Consider the following 20,080-nt stretch of genomic DNA (forward strand, 5'->3'; position numbering starts at 1 on the left):
TGTTGAAGCTACTGACTGTGAATTAGACAGTAGGTCTGTGCTAATTCTATGATGTCTGTTTATTTCTATAACATTCTTCTATGACAAGTCCTTACAATCCATACTGCCAGCATCCACTGACTGCTGTGACTGCACAGCTCAGGAGATCAGCCATTACAGCCTAATAAGTTCTGTCACTAAGCAACGGTTCCCATGGAAATAATGACGTATCGTCGACATCACTAGCCCTGAGTCATGCTTTCCTTCCCCTTGTACATCGACAAGGTCACATCCACTTTCAGGAAAATAGGTGGAATAACTAACTCCGCTTATTTTCCCACCAGTGATTTTATCTTTCATTAAACAGCACAGGCTGAGTTTCTGCATGACACCATTCTGGAGTCTCTTAATTGTAGCTCAGAGCAAGTGAAAGCTTATCCCCTTCCCCCTATGTGTTTTCTAGGATGGTACAGTTGTAACGCAATACCTAGCCAGCTTGTGATTGGACAGTCTTACTCTCTACCCCCTCTCATTGCTGCAGCGAGTGAGGCATTGTGGGAAACTCCCAGGTTGGGTCCTGCAGAGCATCCTCTGCGTGCAAAGTGGTGAAGCTGGAAGGTAACGTATGATATATTTCTTTAAAGATAACAGACTTTATTTTACTATAGTAAAGCTGGCTATGTCCTATGTGTTTATTACATTTCATTCAAACACCACATTCACATATATATCATTTTTTATAATATTACACAGTTCATTATATTACTTTATTATTATTACTTTATTATTCTAGGAGAGATGACACAAAACTATGCTTACTAGTTGTTGCAAAAGTGTTGTTCTATGATAAGCTGAACATATTAGCTTACCCTGACTTGCTGGGACTTACAGTTCTACAACATCCTAAAGAAAACACACTGCAAATCCCTGGACATGTTACTGCTAGTCATATTGGGGGTGATTTACTAAAACTGGTGCACACAGAATCTGGTGCAGCGGTGCATAGTAACCAATCAGCTTCTAACTTGTTCAATTAAGCTTTGACAATAAAACCTAGAAGGTGATTGGTTACTATACACAGCTGCACCAGATTCTGTGTGCACCAGTTTTACCAAATCTCCCCCATTATGACAAATGACTTTGTTGTGATCTAATGTTTGTCAGCTATTCTGCTCATAATAGGTTCAGTTCACACTGTAGAAGGATAAAGATCTTTTTTTCAACCAAGTAACTGTCATTTTTAAATCTCAGCTGGAAATAACTGTCATTTTTTTTAAATATAAGTGTCCTTATCCTGGTGAGTTAGCTTTGTAAATTGAACCCAATGCATGCCAAGCAATGAACACTTTTCATCATGATGACTGATGATAGTGATGATTTATAAAATAGGTATAAAAAAGTGTTAATTTACAATATTTGCTATGTAAAAATCACATGAACTTTAAGCTGACTAGATCTAATAAAATACAAATAAAAGATATAAAAAAATATCAATAGGAATTATTAATATATGATATTTTAAATGTTATTTTCATTACTAAGAAGTTGACTGCGTGCATATTTAATATTACTGTAACCAACGATAAGTGTTAACAACCTCAAGTGCAATTAAATATTTCATACCAGTTAGTTTTACCTAAATGTCTGCCGCAGATGTATAAAGCAATGTCACTTTCTTGTAAATTTGGCAAGAATCTACAGATGATCAGCACTTTCAGAAAGCAAGGCCCTGTACATAAAGCATCCTGACATCTGGTAGTTATCTATAGTAGTAGGAAGGACATTGGCAGAGGTGACTTTGTTGTAACTGCGGTTTACCGATGGCTGCATAATATTAACCCCAAGTGTGCTGGAACATTTGCAACAATAAGTTTTTCGAAGAAGGCCCATCTGGTGTATCCGTAGATAATGACGTAGCCTCCGTATTCCCAGTTCAAGTAACATGAGACAGATCTCACTACGCCTGCTGGTGCTGTTGTGACTGTTCTCTAAGAAAAAGAGAAACGTGAGCAGGTTTTGCATTGCTGCTGTGAAATTAGACCCGCCAGCCGTTGTTGCCTAGCCTAGGTTATAATCTGAAAGAGAATGGATGGGGAAATGCCAGTAGTGATATTTTATTGCCTTTTTAAAATTTGCACTGGTTTGTGGCTCCTCCCTTATGCAGTTTCTTTATTCAGCCAAAAAACATTTATCTCCCGATAACTCGTAGTTCAAAGAGCTTTATTAACTAACCTAGAGCAATGATGCACAGTAAGGCGCCGTAACAAAATTATGGATCAGCTTTGTAACAATTATTGCAGTCAGATTTATAAAAGATAATTTATGAGTGCTTGCTAGAGGCTTCTACACTTTGTTCTTATTAAATATAATGCAAAGCTTTTCCTTTTATTATCTCACAGTAAAATAATTGCTTTAAATAATATTTCCACTTTTGCAGGCAAATTTACATAAAACATTCTTACTTAGTTCTCTTTATGGCTGGGGAGCTATGTTTGCCATAATTGACCCTTTCTGTACTATGCTGACAGATATAGTTATCAGTTGTAAACCAGCGTTGACCACTTCTGTATTAACAAGGGGCTAACAATGTAGAAGCTAGGCTTAGAGAAACAAATAAAAGTTAACAAATATTTGAAAAATTAGGTATGCAGCAGTGGCGGCTGGTGGTAATTTTTTGGGGGGAGCGGGCATCGTGGGCGGCTTCCCATTCCCCTGCTCTCCTCTGCGGGCATAACGACGGCTTCTGTCGCCTCCCTCCTCCTCCCTCCTCCTAGGCGACCAATCAGAACGCTTCTCCTTTAGTCCAACCGGGAAACAGATCTCAGACCCGTTTCCTGATTTGCCAGGAGGAGTATTAGTGTGAAAACAGCGAATATTAATTCGCTATTGGCACACACCTGGGTGGGCCCGGTTCGCTGTTCTCTGCGTCCCGAGCCCATCCTTTTTTGAAGCCTATTAGAGCCTCTGGCTTTAATCACGTGCTTCAAAAAAACACCCCCGCCATTGTAATTCATGTATCTGGCATCCTGCATGGGGTCCGGACGCATGGATGGGGGGGCAGCGCTCGTGCGCCCTTAATGGACGGGCCGTCACTGTTATGCAGTGTGAATGGGGACACAAACATATAGTGGAGTTTTCCAAATTTTGACTGCAAAAGTGTAAATACACTTTACGTTCTGGACTATATTTCAAGGAAGTAACAGTTGTTGCAATAGGGCATAGATCAGAGGACAAATAGGCTCACTTTACAAAAATAACACCATTCCCCATTGAAACTAATCAGTTGTTTACTACAGTTAGATGTCCCAGGTAGAAAGTAACATATGGAGCCTGATTCATTTCATACTACCACTTTTTTAGTTTTGGCTTCAGATGAATTGGTATTTGTTCATAAATACATACAATTGCAGATTTATAAATGATGCTTACTGATGTATAGTTTGGAGATTGGTTGAAGGATTTTATTAAAAAATACAGAAAACTGAAAAATAAATAGATAGCTATTTGTGAATATCAACAAAGTTGATATTCATATTATATGGAATTATTGTATATGGTTTTCATTATTATAAGAAGAAATAATCCAAAAAGTCATATATAGTCTATTGTCATATTTCAGAACTGAAAGGGCTCTTTTCATCACTGAGTTAATTCCTCTTAGAGGAATCATGCACAGTTATATATTAATAGATATTCATAGATACAATAAAAGCACTTGATGAGCCCTGGGTAGGGATGAGCCGAACACCCCCCGGTTCGGTTCGCACCAGAACCCGCGAACGGACCGAAAGTTCGCACGAACGTTAGAACCCCATTGACGTCTATGGGACTCGAACGTTCGAAATCAAAAGTGCTCATTTTAAAGGCTAATTTGCATGGTATTGTCCTAAAAAGGGTTTGGGGACCCGGGTCCTACCCCAGGGGACATGTATCAATGCAAAAAAAACTTTTAAAAACGGCCGTTTTTTCGGGAGCAGTGATTTTAATGATGCTTAAAGTAAAAAAAAAAAAGTGAAATATTCCTTTAAATATCGTACCTGGGGGGTGTCTATAGTATGCCTGTAAAGTGACGCGTGTTTCCCATGTTTAGAACAGTCCCTGCACCAAATGTCATTTTTAAAGGAAAAAATCTCATTTAAAACTGCTTGCGGGTTTAATGTCATGTCGGGTCATGGCAATATGGATGAAAATCAGTGAGACAAACGGCATGGGTACCCCCCAGTCCATTACCAGGCCCTTTGGGTCTTGTATGGATATTAAGGGGAACCCCGCACCCAAATTAAAATAAGGAAAGGTGTGGGGCCACCAGGCCCTATATACTCTGAACAGCAGTATACAGGCGGTGCAAACAAGACAGGGACTGTAGGTTTGTTGTTAAGTAGAATCTGTTTGTAATTTTGAACATTTTTAACGTGTTTAGCTCCAGCCAAAAAATCTTTTCTAAGCTTTTTGGAAAACATAGGGAAGGGTTATCACCCCTGTGACATTTGTTTTGCTGTCTTTCCTCCTCTTCAGAAGATTTCACCTCACTTTTTTGTCCCTCTCCTTCTTGGCCTTCCAGACATACTAATGGCCTGTAGCTGCACTAAGCTGGGATAGAACACCTGTAATTTTCTTCAAGTAGCTTTATATACTGTAACCAGACAAGCCTGCCTGTCAGTAGGAAGATAACAGGAACGGATCTAGCTGTACACTGTGAGCAGGACGCACTGTACTAAATGTAAATAGTCTAGCTGCCTGACCGTGGTACTAATAGGATCAAATAGAACACCTGTAATTTTCTTCAGGTAGCTTTATATACTGTAACCAGACAAGCCTGCCTGTCAGTAGGAAGATAACAGGAACGGATCTAGCTGAACACTGTGAGCAGGACGCACTGTACTAAATGTAAATAGTCTAGCTGCCTGACCGTGGTACTAATAGGATCAAATAGAACACCTGTAATTTTCTTCAGGTAGCTTTATATACTGTAACCAGACAAGCCTGCCGGTCAGTAGGAATTTAACAGGAACGGATCTAGCTGAACACTGTGAGCAGGACGCACTGCACTAAATGTAAATAGCAGGAACGGATCTAGCTGAACACTGTGAGCAGGACGCACTGCACTAAATGTAAATAGTCTAGAAGATAACAGGAACGGATCTAGCTGAACACTGTGAGCAGGACGCACTGCATTAAATGTAAATAGTCTAGATAGAAGATAACAGGAACGGATCTAGCTAAACTGAATACAGTGTATATATATATATGCAACACCTGGGATGCATATATATACACAATACACTGTAAGTGCAGCTAACTGACTGACTGTTCTGCCTAATCTATCTAACTCAAATCAAATGACACTGTCTCTCTCTCTCTCTATCTCTCAGCACACCGGAACACACACTACACAGGGCCGCCGTGCAGGCGGCCTTATATAGTGTGGGGTGTGTACTAAATGCCCTGAGCCGTAATTGGCCAAAGCCACCCTGGCTTTGGCCAATTACAGCTCTCTCTACTGACAGCGCTGTGATTGGCCAAGCATGCGGGTCATAGTGCATGCTTGGCCAATCATCAGCCAGCAATGCACTGCGATGCCGCAGTGAATTATGGGCCGTGACGCGCCACACGAATTTAGCGCGAACGGCCCATAACGTTCGCAATTCGGCGAACGATCGAACAGCCGATGTTCGAGTCGAACATGGGTTCGACTCGAACACGAAGCTCATCCCTAGCCCTGGGGAAGATAGAAAAGGAAGTACTGGGACTCTGGTTAAAGTGCCACATAAAATTCATTGATTGAAATTGCTTTCAAATCTCTGTGGAAGAAAAGGATGCTTCAAATGATTATATACAATTTAAAGTTGATGTAACATAGTTTATATATAAATCATTAATGATATTCAGATAAAGCAACCTTGCTGTACATCTGCTCTTCTAAGGTGACCTTCAATTACTCACTGCTTCCATTTACTTGAGTGCCTGAAGCATCCAATATGATCTGTATTACGATTTTAGAATTAATTGATAAAGTATGGGGCTTCATATAATCTGGGGATTTCTGAATTGTTTTCTGTGAGCCAGGTATAGGCCTCTTTTTTTCCTATAGATTTCCTATACATTCCTTATCTTCCATAGTATACTAGTTCTGGGCAGGAGATGATAGGTATAACTGACATTTATTTCTGTATTGGGTCTTGCTTGATCAATCAGGAAAAAAAAAATAAATCTGGCTGTATATTCTGACCAAGTCTGGGCTGACAGTATGGAAATTATTTCTGACCTTGGCCAAAAGGATTGGTTTGACTGGTGTGAGTTCCTTGGGGCTGTCCAGTCTTCTTCATCTCTGTATGGAATACTAAAATCCACTGCAAAATGTGAGCATACAATACTACTTTGAGCCCAAAGCACAGTTTTGAGTTAGTAGTGGTGCCAATTAAAAAAAAAAAAGTATATTGCCTTATCGCACCAATACCTCAGGCAGGTTTGTGAGAATGTTTGGAGATATGAACTAGTTGAACAAGGCAAAAGCCCCAAACTTGTGGGATAAAGTTAATTATTTTGCTTAATAATTCAGAATATGATTGCAGTAATTTTGATCAGTAAGCATGCAAGGCTCCATTCACACTAGCGCGTTTTTTGATGCATTTTGCAGAAATGCATGGGAATTTTTTAACATGAGTTCCTATGGAACATGTTCACATCAATGCCTTTTTGTACCTCTGCGTTTTTGGAAAGGGTTAGGGACTCTTTTTCATGCAAAATGCAGCGTTTTGCATGTAATAGAATTCAATGGACCCGCATCAAAAATGCAAGTGCAGCGTTTTTGCAGCGTTTTTACAGCGTTTTTGATGCGTTTTGCATTTTTGCCATTTTTTTTTTTTTTAGACTGTATGCAGTCTAAAAAAGACTGTAAAAAAAAAACAAAAACGCTGTAAAAACGCTGCAAAAACGCTGCGCAAAAACGTGGCAAGCATCACAAAAAAAACTCCAGAAACGCTCAAAAAGCAACATGCATAGATGTGAATCGAGCCTTAGGATGCTTCTGATTGGCTGACTGTTGGCACCAAATAATCCAAGCTCCTACCCTGCTTCTTTTTGGATAGGACTACAACTCACTGCTGGTAGTTCTTAGCCTTTGCCATATTATGCCCAACTTCTTGCCATGGGCCTTCCCATAACATCCCCAGCCATTTACATTTATATTTGTAGCCCTAACCCCGTAGGAATCGCTAGTATCCCAGGTCCCCACTGCTGCACAGCCAATCACACAGCATTTCCTTCATGCACTCCAATGCAGAAATCAGCCCTTGGCTTGTTTATGATGTTTTATTGGGGGTTGATAACTTGGATGGGGTAGGGAATTATGGGATGCCCAACTTGAAAAATGACCGGAACTATGAACAAAGGGACAACTCCCCCCTATTTACAAAAAGTCCACTTTTCCTTCCTCCTGCACAAACTGTTTTTTCTCAGCAAAGCACCTGCTGCTCTCTGTTGAGGGAACTAACAGTTTTGTTGTTAGCTCAGGAAAGGCCCTTCACAGGCAGGAATTCTCAGCCCCTTGACAAAGTGGTGCAGAGAGCAAACAGCATGACATTCCTCCTTCTGCTTCCCTGTGACCACTGATCCCAGCTCCACTTGCTTGCAGAAAATTTCTAGCCCAACTGGCTGCCACCAGCCACACCTGGCTAATCTTCTTCAAAGTCCTACTGACTGACTTTCTTCCCCAGTCCTGCTCTACTGGCACACTTTCATGGAGATTCCCCAGGGCAAAGATGAAGACTAAGATACTGCTGTCTTCGGAGAGCACTGTTAATGCTGACAGTCTCTCCCCTTGTGTGGTCCCTGCTCAGTGCTGATCTCTACTCACTGGCTGTCATTTGCTCTGTCCCCCGGCCTCTCCTGAAGGTTCTCCTCTAACTGCCTCCTGTGGTGGGATCCTTCTAGACCAGCTATCCCGGGCCTCCAGCCCGAGGCATCACCCCACCCCGGCAGGGGGTTCCATCAAGGGCCACCAACAGCCTCTCCTCAGCTCTCCATCTCCATCTTCCACCCAACTCCCCTGCTGGAATGGCCCATGTCTCTTTATGGGGTTGTCTCTGCCCCTCACCAGCCCACTTCTGGGGATTGGCTGAGGCCCCATAAATATTCATGGCAGCTCCTCCTAACCCCCGCCCTCTAGTTCTAGATGGTTCTCCAACCTTCCAGTTGGAGTCACCCAGCCCTGAACTCTAGTGAACCCTGACACAATTAAAGTGGTTGTTAAGCCATTATGGGTCCTTAGTAGAATCCCTTCTGTTATAACCTGTTATATGGCTCACTGCCTTTGTTTCATAAAAATGATGCGGCGCAATACCTTATTTTGAAGGGCCGCTGTGCAGTCAGCTGATGTCCCGGTGCTCTCCTGCCCCGTTCCAAGGACTGCAGAGGGAGGAGCTGAGGTTCCCTTTGACGTCAGCCGGGAGGAGAGGAGGAGAGCCTCAGGTGGTCATGTGACTGCCCATCGACGGTTTTCAATAAGGTATTGCGATTCTTCATTTTTATAAAACAAAGGCAGAGAGCAATATAACAGGTTATAACAGAGGGGGTTCCACAAAGAACAGATCGCCATTTTATATTATATATCAGCAGCAGAGGAGAGGCTGGGAGGACACGGCACACACACAGAGCTGACAGGCAGGGAGCGGAGGAGGAGGAGCACAGAGGGAGACACAGGAGAGCTGCAGATAGCTGCGGATGATGGAGGCACTTAAACTGACCATGATGTCAGAGCACAGCAGCCATGATAAACCATGGTCAGTTTACAGGGGGAGGGCAGAACCAGGCAGGATCAGCCAGGTTTTTTAGGTGATACAGGGGGCCAAATTACACAGCACAAGCACTGTCCTGTATAACATGCTTTATAGGAATCATCTATATATTTTTTTAACCTCTTGCCGACCAGCTGCCGTCATTATTTTGCAGCAGGTCGGCTCTCCTGCCCAAATGTAGGTGTATGTCGTTCTGTGCAAGGAGGATAGCGGGCACACAGAAACAGTGATCTCTGTCATGTTCCAGTGAGTCCATCCCCCTACAGTTAGAACACACCCAGGGAACACACTTAAGCCCTTGATCGCCCCCTAGTGTTAACCCCTTCCCTGCCAGTGTAATTTTTACATTGATCAGTGCATTTTTAGGGCACTGGTCAATGTAATAATGTCACTGGTCCCCAAAAAGTGTCATTTGGGGTCAGATTTGTCCGCCGTAATGTCACAGCTCCGATAAAAATTGCAGATCGCCGCCATTACCAGTAAAAACAATAAAAAAATAAAAGTCCCTAAATCTATCCCGTAGTTTGTAGACGCAATAACGTTTGTGCAAACCAATCAATATACGCCTGCTGCGATTTTTCAAAAATATGTAGAAGTATATATATCGGCCTAAACTGATGAATACATTTGTTTTTTTATATTTTTTTGGATATGAATTATAGCAGGAATCCTTTTTTTTTTCAAAATTGTCTGTCTTTTTTTGTTTATTGCGCAAAAAATAAAAAACACAGAGGTGATCAAATACCACCAAAAGAAAACTCTATTTGTGGGTAAAAAATACATCAATTTTGCTTGGGTACAATGTCGCACGACTGTGCAGTTCCAGTTAAAGCGACGCAGTGCCGTATCGCAAAAATGGCCTGGTTATTAAGGGGGGCAAATCCTTACGGGGCTGATGACTTGTACCCGTCATATGCAGCCACTTGTGCCCGTCAAATGCAGCCACTTGTGCCCATCATATGCAGCCACTTGTGCCCAGTATATGCAGCCACTTGTGCCAATCAAATGCAGCAACTTGTGCCAATCATATGCAGCCACTTGTGCTCGTCAAATGTAGCCACTTGTGCCCGTCAAATGCAGCCACTTGTGCCCATCATATGCAGCCACTTGTGCCCAGTATATGCAGCCACTTGTGCCCATCAAATGCAGCCACTTGTGCCCATTATATGCAGCCACTTGTGCCCAGTATATGCAGCCACTTGTGCCCATCAAATGCAGCTACTTGTGCCCATCATATGCAGCCATTTGTGCCCATCATATGCAACCACTTGTGCCAATCAAATGCAGCCACTTGTGTCCATCGTATGCAGCCATTTGTGCCTGTCAAATGTAGCCACTTGTGCCCATCATATGCAACCACTTGTGCCCAGTATATGCAGCCACTTGTGCCCATCAAATGCAGCCAGGTGCGTCCCCCGGCTCGGCTGTCACTTCACTAACCCCCCCCCCAGCGGCCGGTCCAGTGGCACTTACCGCTTATGTGGCGGGGCTCTTCTTCTCTCCTGGAGTGACGGGGCTCTCCTCCTTGGCGGGAAGTGGCGGCTCTCCTTCTCAGCGGGAAGCGGCGTCTGCGGCTCCTGTGTCCACTCAGCTCCTCAGGCTTCCTCCGCCATGTCTCCTCTTCCGCCAAAGCGTTAGGCATCCAGTAGGATCACCTAATGCTTTGGCCAATCGGGAGACACGTCTCAGTGACCTGCCTGCTGATTGGCAGGGAGGAACGTTAGTGTGAAAATACCGAAAAATCATTCGCTATGCCACACAACAGGGTGGGATCGGGATGCAGTGCTCTGCGCCCCAAGCCCACCCTATTTTAAAGCCTATTAGAGCCTCTGGCTCTAATCACGTGCTTCAAAATACACCCCCCCCCCCCGCCTATCCCTGCCATAGTATTTCATAAGCCCGGCGTCCTGAAAGGGGCTGGGCACATGAATATGGATGGGAAAGAGGGGGTTGGGGTTTTAGTGGTCAGATGGAGGGTAAGGATGCTGGCAGTGAGGAGGAGGAGGGTTGGCATGCTGACAGTGAGAAGGAATATTAGGGTTCTGGCGTGGAGGAAGGGGAGGAAATTGGTGGGAGACTTCAGGGAGGACATTTCACCTCTCTTACCTTTGTGATACAAAAGGTAAAAATTGTGGGATTTACTGCCACTATCCCAGAGGGGGTCCGCTTTTTGTGATGGTGGCAGGATCCCCATCACTGGAGGCATAAAGGCAGAAGGAAAGGTTGTAGTCATAAGTTACATCAACACAGAAAAAATAAAAAACAAAAATATCTCCACACACCTATAGGAGTTAAACTACAATTGTTTATTTGCCTGAAAAAGCAATATACATAGAAAACATACCAATCCCTATATCCCCCTATAATTTTGCCCAAAAAAGAAAGGGGGGGTTCTCCACTATGGTCTACTCCCGCCCAACAACTAAAAACACACAAACTACGTAAATGGTGTAAATGGAAAAAAACCCTCACAAAGAGGGGGGACACACGAATCACACAGTCTGCAGACCTTATCCCTCACCTAATATAAAAACACCCCTTTATGTATACCTAAAAAACACATAGATCACCCATACGACCAAGGTCATGCAAGCAATTCCTAATGTTGGGCAGCGTGTTCCCGAAAGAACGGGTTATATGTCACTGTCCCACAATGGAATAGGGCACAGCCTGAGATACACTGGATGATATCCACCCGAGAGGCTCCCCGTTGTCAGTCAGTCAGCAATTGAATGTATGTATAATACATCCTGCTAATAGTCTTATCCTGCTGGATTGTGTATAGTTAAAGAAGCGGACGCGTTTTCAAATACACGGGAGTATTCATTCATGAAACCTTGCTTACCACTGTATCACATGGTACAGGTCTGCTGTGATTGGCCCCTGTACCAGAGATCACAATACTACATACAATGGCTATGGATTGAAGCCATTGTTAAAAACTGACATGTAATCACTGTGATTAGTCACAGCAATCACATGGTACCAGGACTGCGCAGACAGCGGCCCTGTACTCCAACCTGTGTTCTACTGTGTCTGGTGGTCACAGTGGGTCACAGATTGCACCGCTGTGCACCCCCTAAGGAGCGTGCAAGGTACGCAAATGGGAGGACATCATGTGACATCCTCCCGGAATAACAGTGCTCCTGAAGTTTTTTTACTATAGGGGGGCGAGAGGTGGTTAATCAGGGTGAACGGTCCCAAATGTAATAGAGACAAAGTACTACTGGTTTACTTCAAGAATTAAAAAGATAAATCTGACAATATCACTTTAAGAAAACCTAGAATAAAAATTGTAGCCAGCAACAATTAGGAAATATTTCATATGAGAAAAAAAACACATGCACCCTTCTTTGATTGTATGGTATTGATATAAATAAATTGCAGCCAAGAAAAATAAGCAAATATGTCCTATGATGTATGCAGTCTGCCATCAATGTATTGTATGTGGACAGGGACAGGCTGTAAAAAAAAATTAAGTTCAACCAGCAAAAACTGGGAAAAATGCCCTTTAAAAAATACATGCAGTCATGTCTGTATTGCATGTGGACAGGAACAGGCTGTAATGAAAAATCAGTTGCACCCAGCAAAAAGTAGGAACTATGCTTTGTGGAAAACACATGTATCCTGCTATGACTGTACTGCATGTGGACAGGGACATCTGTAAAATTTAGGAAATATGCCCTGTGAAAAACACATGCAGCCAGCTATGATTTTAGAGCATGTAGACAGGAACAGACTGTAAAAAAGCAGCAGGACATCAGCAGCACTAAGATGTAAAAACCCTTCCTTCCCCCACCCCAAAATTTACCCAGGGTACACAGTATTTTGCTAACTAAAAGATATTCAGTAAGCCCCTAATTTTTCCATATGCACTTTTTTAACAGCACCTTCTCTGCTTTTCCTATCACTATAAGCAGATTGTTAATATGGCTACTGGTAACCTAGTCTTTTAAAATAAGGGGGGTGGCACATAACAAAGCTGATATTATTGGCAGTCCTAAGCCACCTGACCTAAGTTCAAAGGCAAGGAAGTCCATTACTGGTAGTTGGTTTTTGTGGCATCAAAATCGCATTTCAGTTTGCCAGGTCCGCAATTCTATGTTCAATCTGAACCTGAATCTCATCCCTCTTACAATGGTCAACACCAGCAAAGTGATTTTTTTTCAGGACACATTTTTTTACGCAAAATTCTATGCAGATATAAAAGACATAATTGGATGCAGCTCTATATAAAAAAAAAACAGGTTTTCTGTCCTGTTAGACTGGGGTTTTGTTGAGTACCAGAGCTTTGTAAATCTCAGGACTGGATGGATTCTCTGCCTGGCCACTACAGACAAAAGATTTAAATCTGATATTTTTCCTGACTTACGTTGTTTGGAGAAAAGACAATAACTCTGTGTTTAGTGCACCTCATTCTACTCATCACATTTTAGAGCCCTTGCACACTGGGGCGGTTTGCAGGCGCTATTGCGCTAATAATAGCGTCTGCAAACCGCCCCGAAAGTGCCGCTGCTTTCATTCCAGTGTGAAAGCCCCGAGGGCTTGCACAGCATCTTCGGAGCGGTGAAGGAGCGGTGTGTATACCGCTCCCTTACCGCTCCTGCCCATTGAAATCAATGGGACGGCGCGGCTATACCGCCGGCAAAGCGCCTCTGCAGAGGCGCTTTGCGGTGGTATTTAACCCTTTCTCGGCCGCTAGCGGGGGGTAAAACCGCCCCGCTAGCGGCCGCATACCGTCAGTAAAACGCCGCTAATAATAGCGGCGTTTTACCGCCGACGCCGCCCCCCGCCCCAGTGTGCAAGGGCTCTTATGGTTCATCAGACCTCATTGTCAGCACACACTTCTAGGAGTCCCAATATCTGAGTTTCCTTCCCCTGTTTGTCCCACCAACCCCTACATCACTACTGTGTTCTGAGGGAAAATAAATCACATTGAGTTGATGGTATATGTAAATACAAATTAGTCCCTAGTTTCTACAGGTCCTTAAAGTGGATGTAAACTTGATTCATGAAATTTGAGCTGGGCACATTTATCTGTAGTGTTTTGTTATCTCTCTTCAAAGTACTATGTCCTGTAGCTGTCTCCTGCCCCGTCTTTCTGTTATAAGCCGGATAACTCTTGACAAGTTCTCTGTCATATATGATAAAAGCAGTCTGTGTTTTGTGTTGGGGAGGATGCTATAAATAGATTAGCACTGATCTGAACGATTCAATAAACAGAGCTGAAAGTCTCTACCTATGAGGGGGGGGGGGGGTTGTGCCTTTCCTCCAATCAGCTGTCTTGGCTGTATGCCCAGGCTTCAGTGCAGTGCAAACCAGGAAGAAAAAAATCTCCTAACATGATGTGCACTTTCTAAACAGTATATAAAGATGAAGACAGCAAATATACGCATAAAACGTATGTAGAGAGATTTGTTTCATCCCTGTGTATCATCTGAGGCTGTTCACTTCACTGGGTATATGTGAGGGTTTACATCCACTTTAAGCCAAATTTTTACATTTCTTCCCTAGCACCACCTGCCAGTGAAATCTGAGGCTTACTTACATACGTACTTTATCAACTTGGGACATGATTTTGTCGTCTATGTACATTTAGCAGTGGCAATACAAGGGTGTAGGAACCACAGAGGGGCCAATACCACTGGGTAGATTTTCATAATGAAAAAATAGCCTTTAATTATGTTTTGAATACATGTTTTTTTCTTCTTTTTTTTTTTTCTTTTGTTTGACAGAGTCATCTGAATGAATTAGTGTGCACAATCATTTATTATTGCTGAGCCTAAAGGAACTTACAAAGCTGTAAGTAGCGGGATTTCAAAATGGAGCCAAAGCCAAGATCCACCAGTGTCAAGAAAGCAGACAAAGGCAACCCAGCCACTAGTGGAGACAAGAAAGAAGGAACTATCAAAGACCAGCCTAATCCAACAGCTAAGAAGGCCACCACAGGAGACACTGCACCTGTCAACCATGAAGACTCAAAACCCACTGTACCTGAGCCTCAGGCACCACCAAATGCACCAGAGAACAAAGCCGATGGGGAAGAAAAAGATTCATCCAACGGAGCTGCAGATGGTTCAGGATTTGAGGGTCTTAAGCCACTGCTGATGGCTGCAGGAGTGGCTGTTGCTGCTATTGCTGTTATTGTGGGTGTCGTGTTCCTAGCACGCAAAAAATAAACTGATAATTGTACATTGAAGAAAATGTATAGAGAAGTCCAAGCAGAGGCAAAGGTGAATACTTTCTTCAAAGAATGATGCATGCCACAGAATGGTCACCTTATCTTTACATATGGTCTCACAGATGTCACAGAGTAGGGGAAAAATTACATTTTGTTTTACAGGTTTCAAAATGGCTGCAAGGCTTTTGTATGGACATGGTTTTTGTCTACAGTTTCTATTATCTGTCATTGCCTTCTTCACTCAACTAAACATACACGTTTTGCCTTTTTAAGACATTTACTTCATATTTTGTTGGTAAGAGCTCTGACTTGCTAAAAAAATACAAGTTAATTTAATTAGATTTTTTTAATTTATTACTTTATCTATATGCTGCTGCTGGTTGGATTTTTTTTTGTTGACCCTATTTTTTCTTTTTTGCGTTGTCTTTTTTTGTAGTCTTATTCTCAGACCTCAAAGGGTATCTAAGTTATATTGTTTGCATTTGACTTCTATCTGCTCTATCTGACTTCCGTTCTATATTTAATTGGTCTTCCTATATCAGAAATTATTTTTGAATCCAATTTGAAACCTTTCCCTCCTTTTATAATCACCTGCACAATGCGTTATTGCTAATTGCAATCGACAGGCACTTAAGCATATCTTTGTGGTTCTAATTACAGAGATAATGTTGTAGTAATTGTTCTGTGAAGAAGCAATAAGTGATCTGAGGTAACATGGCTGACAAATGGGCATCATATGATTATCCAATTTTGTCCATTAAAAGTAATCTTTAGAAGCTTTGAAATGGATTTGTGCTTTTGCTATTATTAGTGTCTTTCCTGTTTCACAATGGTACATTTTATACCTCTCTGCTTGGAAATAGGACTACTTCACATTCATTTTATATAAAGCTGTCATTTACTCCAAAACTCTCTCTTTTGTCACAGTTATCTCAGCATTTGTAGGCTCATTAAGTATTAGAGCATACTTTGGTAACACTCCCTCAAAGATGAATTCATTGTTGCAGTTTATAGTTTTATATATAACCTCTCCAGAATATAACTTTTGTGTCAATAACCTAAACTTCGGTGCTGATGTAAGTGGCATCTTGAACTATGTAATATGTTGTATTACATAATATATTACAGTTCCCATTAACAGTCTTCAAGCTGCTGGAATACAAAATCTTCAGTGTGACCCATAAGATTTTCACTATGTTTCAGGCTATCTCTATGAGATGTTTATACTTAGGTTTCATCATGGTGTTATAACATTTCTTAATTCCTGGATTTTAAATATGCCCAATGCCAACATCTGCTGGTAGAAAGTAACAATGTTTAGAGACTCAGGCAATTAATTTAACTAACTAGGGGTGAATGACATCATAGTTTGCCTCTGCTAGATGACAAGCACCATATTTATGGTTAGTTGGACCATATGTGACCCATAACTTAAACACACTTATGTGAAAAATGGCAACAGACGAGATCCTGAGACAAAATATATTGTGATCCAAAGCATTTTAACAAGCTCTAAATCCCAAGGAAGTTGGAGACTAAGCTATAGTCTAAGTATTCAAAGATCTGAGACTGTATTAAAGTAATTATACCTTATTAGCATATAGTTTCAAACTTATTTTAGTAGACAGTACTGGGTAGGCATTATTTTATCTAACTGCATACAGCATTTTGGAAAAAGTGTAAGAAGATTTAAATATTTATTTTTTACATTGGTAAAATTGAAACCTATGTATATGCAATACCTTCTATGTTCATCAAATGAGCTCTTGAAGCCCTAGCAAATATTATCCTGCCCCAACCACTATTTTTGTTGAATTAACAAAGCGTATAAATGCAATAAAACAAAAGTGATAAAAGCAGATTTGATTAAGGCTCATATTTGTAAAGTTATCTCTGCCATATAGCAAATCTCTGCACGCTTGCCATGAATTATGATGAGATCCTAGTGAGCCTTATTCTTCCTGCAGTTAGCTTATTCCATCACATGTAGAAAGGGGGCTAAAAATCCCTCACACATACTTGTGAGTTGTTATCCATTTAGTAATATGCCTTTATGAAAGATGCATCATCTAGTGTTTGTTTCATTGCATGGTTTACAAAAGGGTGAGGGTTTTCACAGGATAACATCACCTATACATGAAAATATAGCCAAAATGGACTTGTCATCTATACATACCCAAGGCAACCATACCATAGACCAAATACATTTGCAGTGCATCAAGAACCACTAAAGCTGGCCACAGACATGATATTGGACAATTAACAATGATCTTTTTAATGACTAGCATGCAAAGACATGCAGTGTTATACAACGAGTGCGCAGGAATCCAATCAGTTAGCCCTATCGCTGAAATCCAAAGTGTATATTAACTACTACCCCTCATAACTAATCATCCAAGGCTTTCTTCTGCTGTAGTCTGAAGTGCCATATATATCATAATTGTCACCTGATTAATTTGTGTTTCTGGTGATCCTCAAGTTTGAGCTTTGCTTTAAGGGGTTAGACTTGATTTCACTAATACGGACCACTGTGTCTTCTTAACTGACTGTGAATAATCAGTTATTGTATCTTGCTAACTTGGCTGTAGAGAGCAGTGCTAGTCACTATCTAATGGAGCAGGGTGCATCATCAGGGACTATCATTGCTGGTGGACCATGGGAGATTACTAGTTCCTGAGTAGTGCAGTCAAAGATTCAACCATGTAGTAGAACATTACTGTCCTACTGTGTTTAAGTGGTAAATTTGTCTTGTCTTGTGATCTAAATTAGGTTTTATAAGGCAGTACTATATCAGAAGTCACTAACCTCTTTCAGCTTATGGGTAAAAATGAAGCATCGCACAAGAAGCCTCTATGAAAGTAATGATAATGGTGACTGTACAATAATAATAGGATTTAAATGAAAATTATAGACACATGAATTAGCTTCATAAATGAATGTGTCATTATTACAGACCAGTCTATCAATTTAAGCACTGATTTTGAGCTGCTCTTCTGAGTTGCTTATGATTGTTTCTGAGTTGACATGAGCTGCTTTGGAAAGGATTTATGCTGCGTTTGCATTTACTTCTGTGGGGAAGTACAGTAGCTAATACACAAAAAAATGGCCAAGTACAGAAGCCCTAATCTACACGTGGAATACAGTTCCCACTGTTAGGAGTCACTAATGCTTTCTGCTCAAGACATTGAGAAATGGATCATAAAGCTTTATGATGCACTGTATATAATAGATGTTTCAAATCAAGGCATCTTCTCATTTTGTTCTGCATATTTATTTAATAAAAAAAGATGAGTGGTCACAGTGTCAAACTATCAGACATGACCATGCACTGGTATGATTCAATTGCTAAAAGATGGTTGGTTGCATTGGGTAACTGCACGTCTTTGCCCTTTTTTCATTTTTTTTAAGCAGCTCAGAACATCAACTGTATATTTGTATGTACTGAAGTTTTCATGATCACGAAATGGCCTGTGACAGTGTGTGATATTTGAGTTTTGTTACTACCTATAGGAGGCAGACCTCCTATCTATTGCACTGGTTATTTGGGGAAAATATATATGCTGTACATTTTATAATCATTAATTGTTATCCATACAGCCTTTGCATGTGGTGCACTGGCATAAAGACATAAAATAAAGTTTTACCAGTAAACAATTTTATTCATAAAATATTGTTATACCTTCAGTACTATTAATTACTGATTTTAAGCAGTATATTTCCAAACAAATATAAAATGTATATAATGAATTTTACAGAGCGTGACATTTGGGGATTTAGTGCTGATATGTATTGGATGGATTAGTAATAGGAATTGCAAGCATGCATGCAATGGGTTCCCAGACGGATTCCTATGTAGTCATGCAGAATGCCTTCTCTATGCTCTAAATATGGATGCTTTAGTAACTATGGGCTTGGAACAATTCTTTAATCCAGCATATTCTACAGATTTCTATACTAACAGATGCCATACACTGCTAATATCACTCATAAGGCTAAACACATAAACAGCCACGGCCCACAGCACCCTTTGTGTGGCCTCTGGGCACGTGAAGCCCAAATGTCTAAAGTAAGACGTGGAGCCTGAAACAAATAGATAGTAATGTATCCATATGAGTTCCAAACAAAGTTGCATCCTGCAGAACTGATGGTACTTTTAAAAGAAGAGATTAAATTATTTTTTTCGCTATGCTGCCCACAAGGAAATAGTGATAGGATGGTTGAGCTGTTATTCACATAAGCAAGACATTGCTTATTGCTTGTAATGTTTTACATTGGAGAATGTCATGAAACTGAGCCATTTTAAGCTTACAGTCACAGCCTGAACACTAAACAATTAAAGAAGAATACAAGTTAGGCTGCCACCGCCCCGCCTTTCCACCTTGTTCAATCAGAGAATGCTTTGCACTCATTAAGAAAATGCAAAGCATTCTATGACTGGTGCCCATACTGAGTGGCTGACCTCCTGTGTTCACAATGCAGCAGGGCAGTCACTCAGCATGATACCCAGAAGCTAGTGGAGATCACCGGAATAGCAGTGTCTACTACAATGATTTACAGCTCCTAGAAAGATCCTACCGGTATGCTATATGTATAGTTACATTAATCCAAGCTGGACCAATGTAACTATTGTATAAAAAATTCCATTCCTGGAATTCTTCTTTAAGGTTATAATTAAGATTACATATTTGCTATCAGTAGCATAATGACACTATGGTTTTAAATGTGGAAAAAAAATATTTTATGGAAGCTGCATTATAAGATGGATCACTTCATATGTCATTATTTTTCCAACATTGCATATGGGTTACTTATTTGATATCTACAGGAAAACAAAGCATGTCTAACAAAATTATATTGCAACATACTTGTACTGTTAAGTAAATCTAAGCTCAAATATGATTCCTTGTGGTCAGGCCCGGACTGGGAAAAAAAAACGCCCGGGCATTTTAGACTGAGCAGCCCATAACATATTTACCGGGATGCACGGAGAGCATGGAGGGCTGGAGAGCACGGGGGGCTGGAGAGCACGGGGGGGGGGGCAGGGATCACGGAGGGCTGGAGAGCACAGGTGGGCAGAGATCACAGGGGGGCCCGGAGAGTACAAGGGGGCCTGAGAGCACTGGGA

General features: G+C 41.4%; 1 protein-coding gene across 2 annotated transcripts; it reads left to right on the forward strand.

The window, feature by feature from the left end:
• The first annotated feature begins 442 nt into the window (after positions 1-442).
• On the forward strand, positions 443-19,160 carry CEND1 (cell cycle exit and neuronal differentiation 1). 2 transcript variants are annotated; one of them, XM_073604849.1, is made up of 3 exons: positions 478-597; positions 8,333-8,485; positions 14,510-19,160. In XM_073604849.1, exon 3 carries the CDS (start codon positions 14,597-14,599, stop codon positions 14,951-14,953), a length of 357 nt encoding a protein of 118 aa, XP_073460950.1. In that variant the 5' UTR covers positions 478-597; positions 8,333-8,485; positions 14,510-14,596; the 3' UTR covers positions 14,954-19,160. The 2 variants fall into 2 exon arrangements, with proteins under 2 accessions (XP_073460949.1, XP_073460950.1); XM_073604848.1 differs by lacking the exon at positions 8,333-8,485 and having other exon boundaries at positions 443-597.
• Positions 19,161-20,080: the final 920 nt, after the last annotated feature.

The sequence above is a fragment of the Aquarana catesbeiana genome, linkage group LG11 (genome assembly GCF_042186555.1).
Source record: "Aquarana catesbeiana isolate 2022-GZ linkage group LG11, ASM4218655v1, whole genome shotgun sequence".
Classification (NCBI taxonomy): Eukaryota; Metazoa; Chordata; class Amphibia; order Anura; family Ranidae; genus Aquarana; species Aquarana catesbeiana.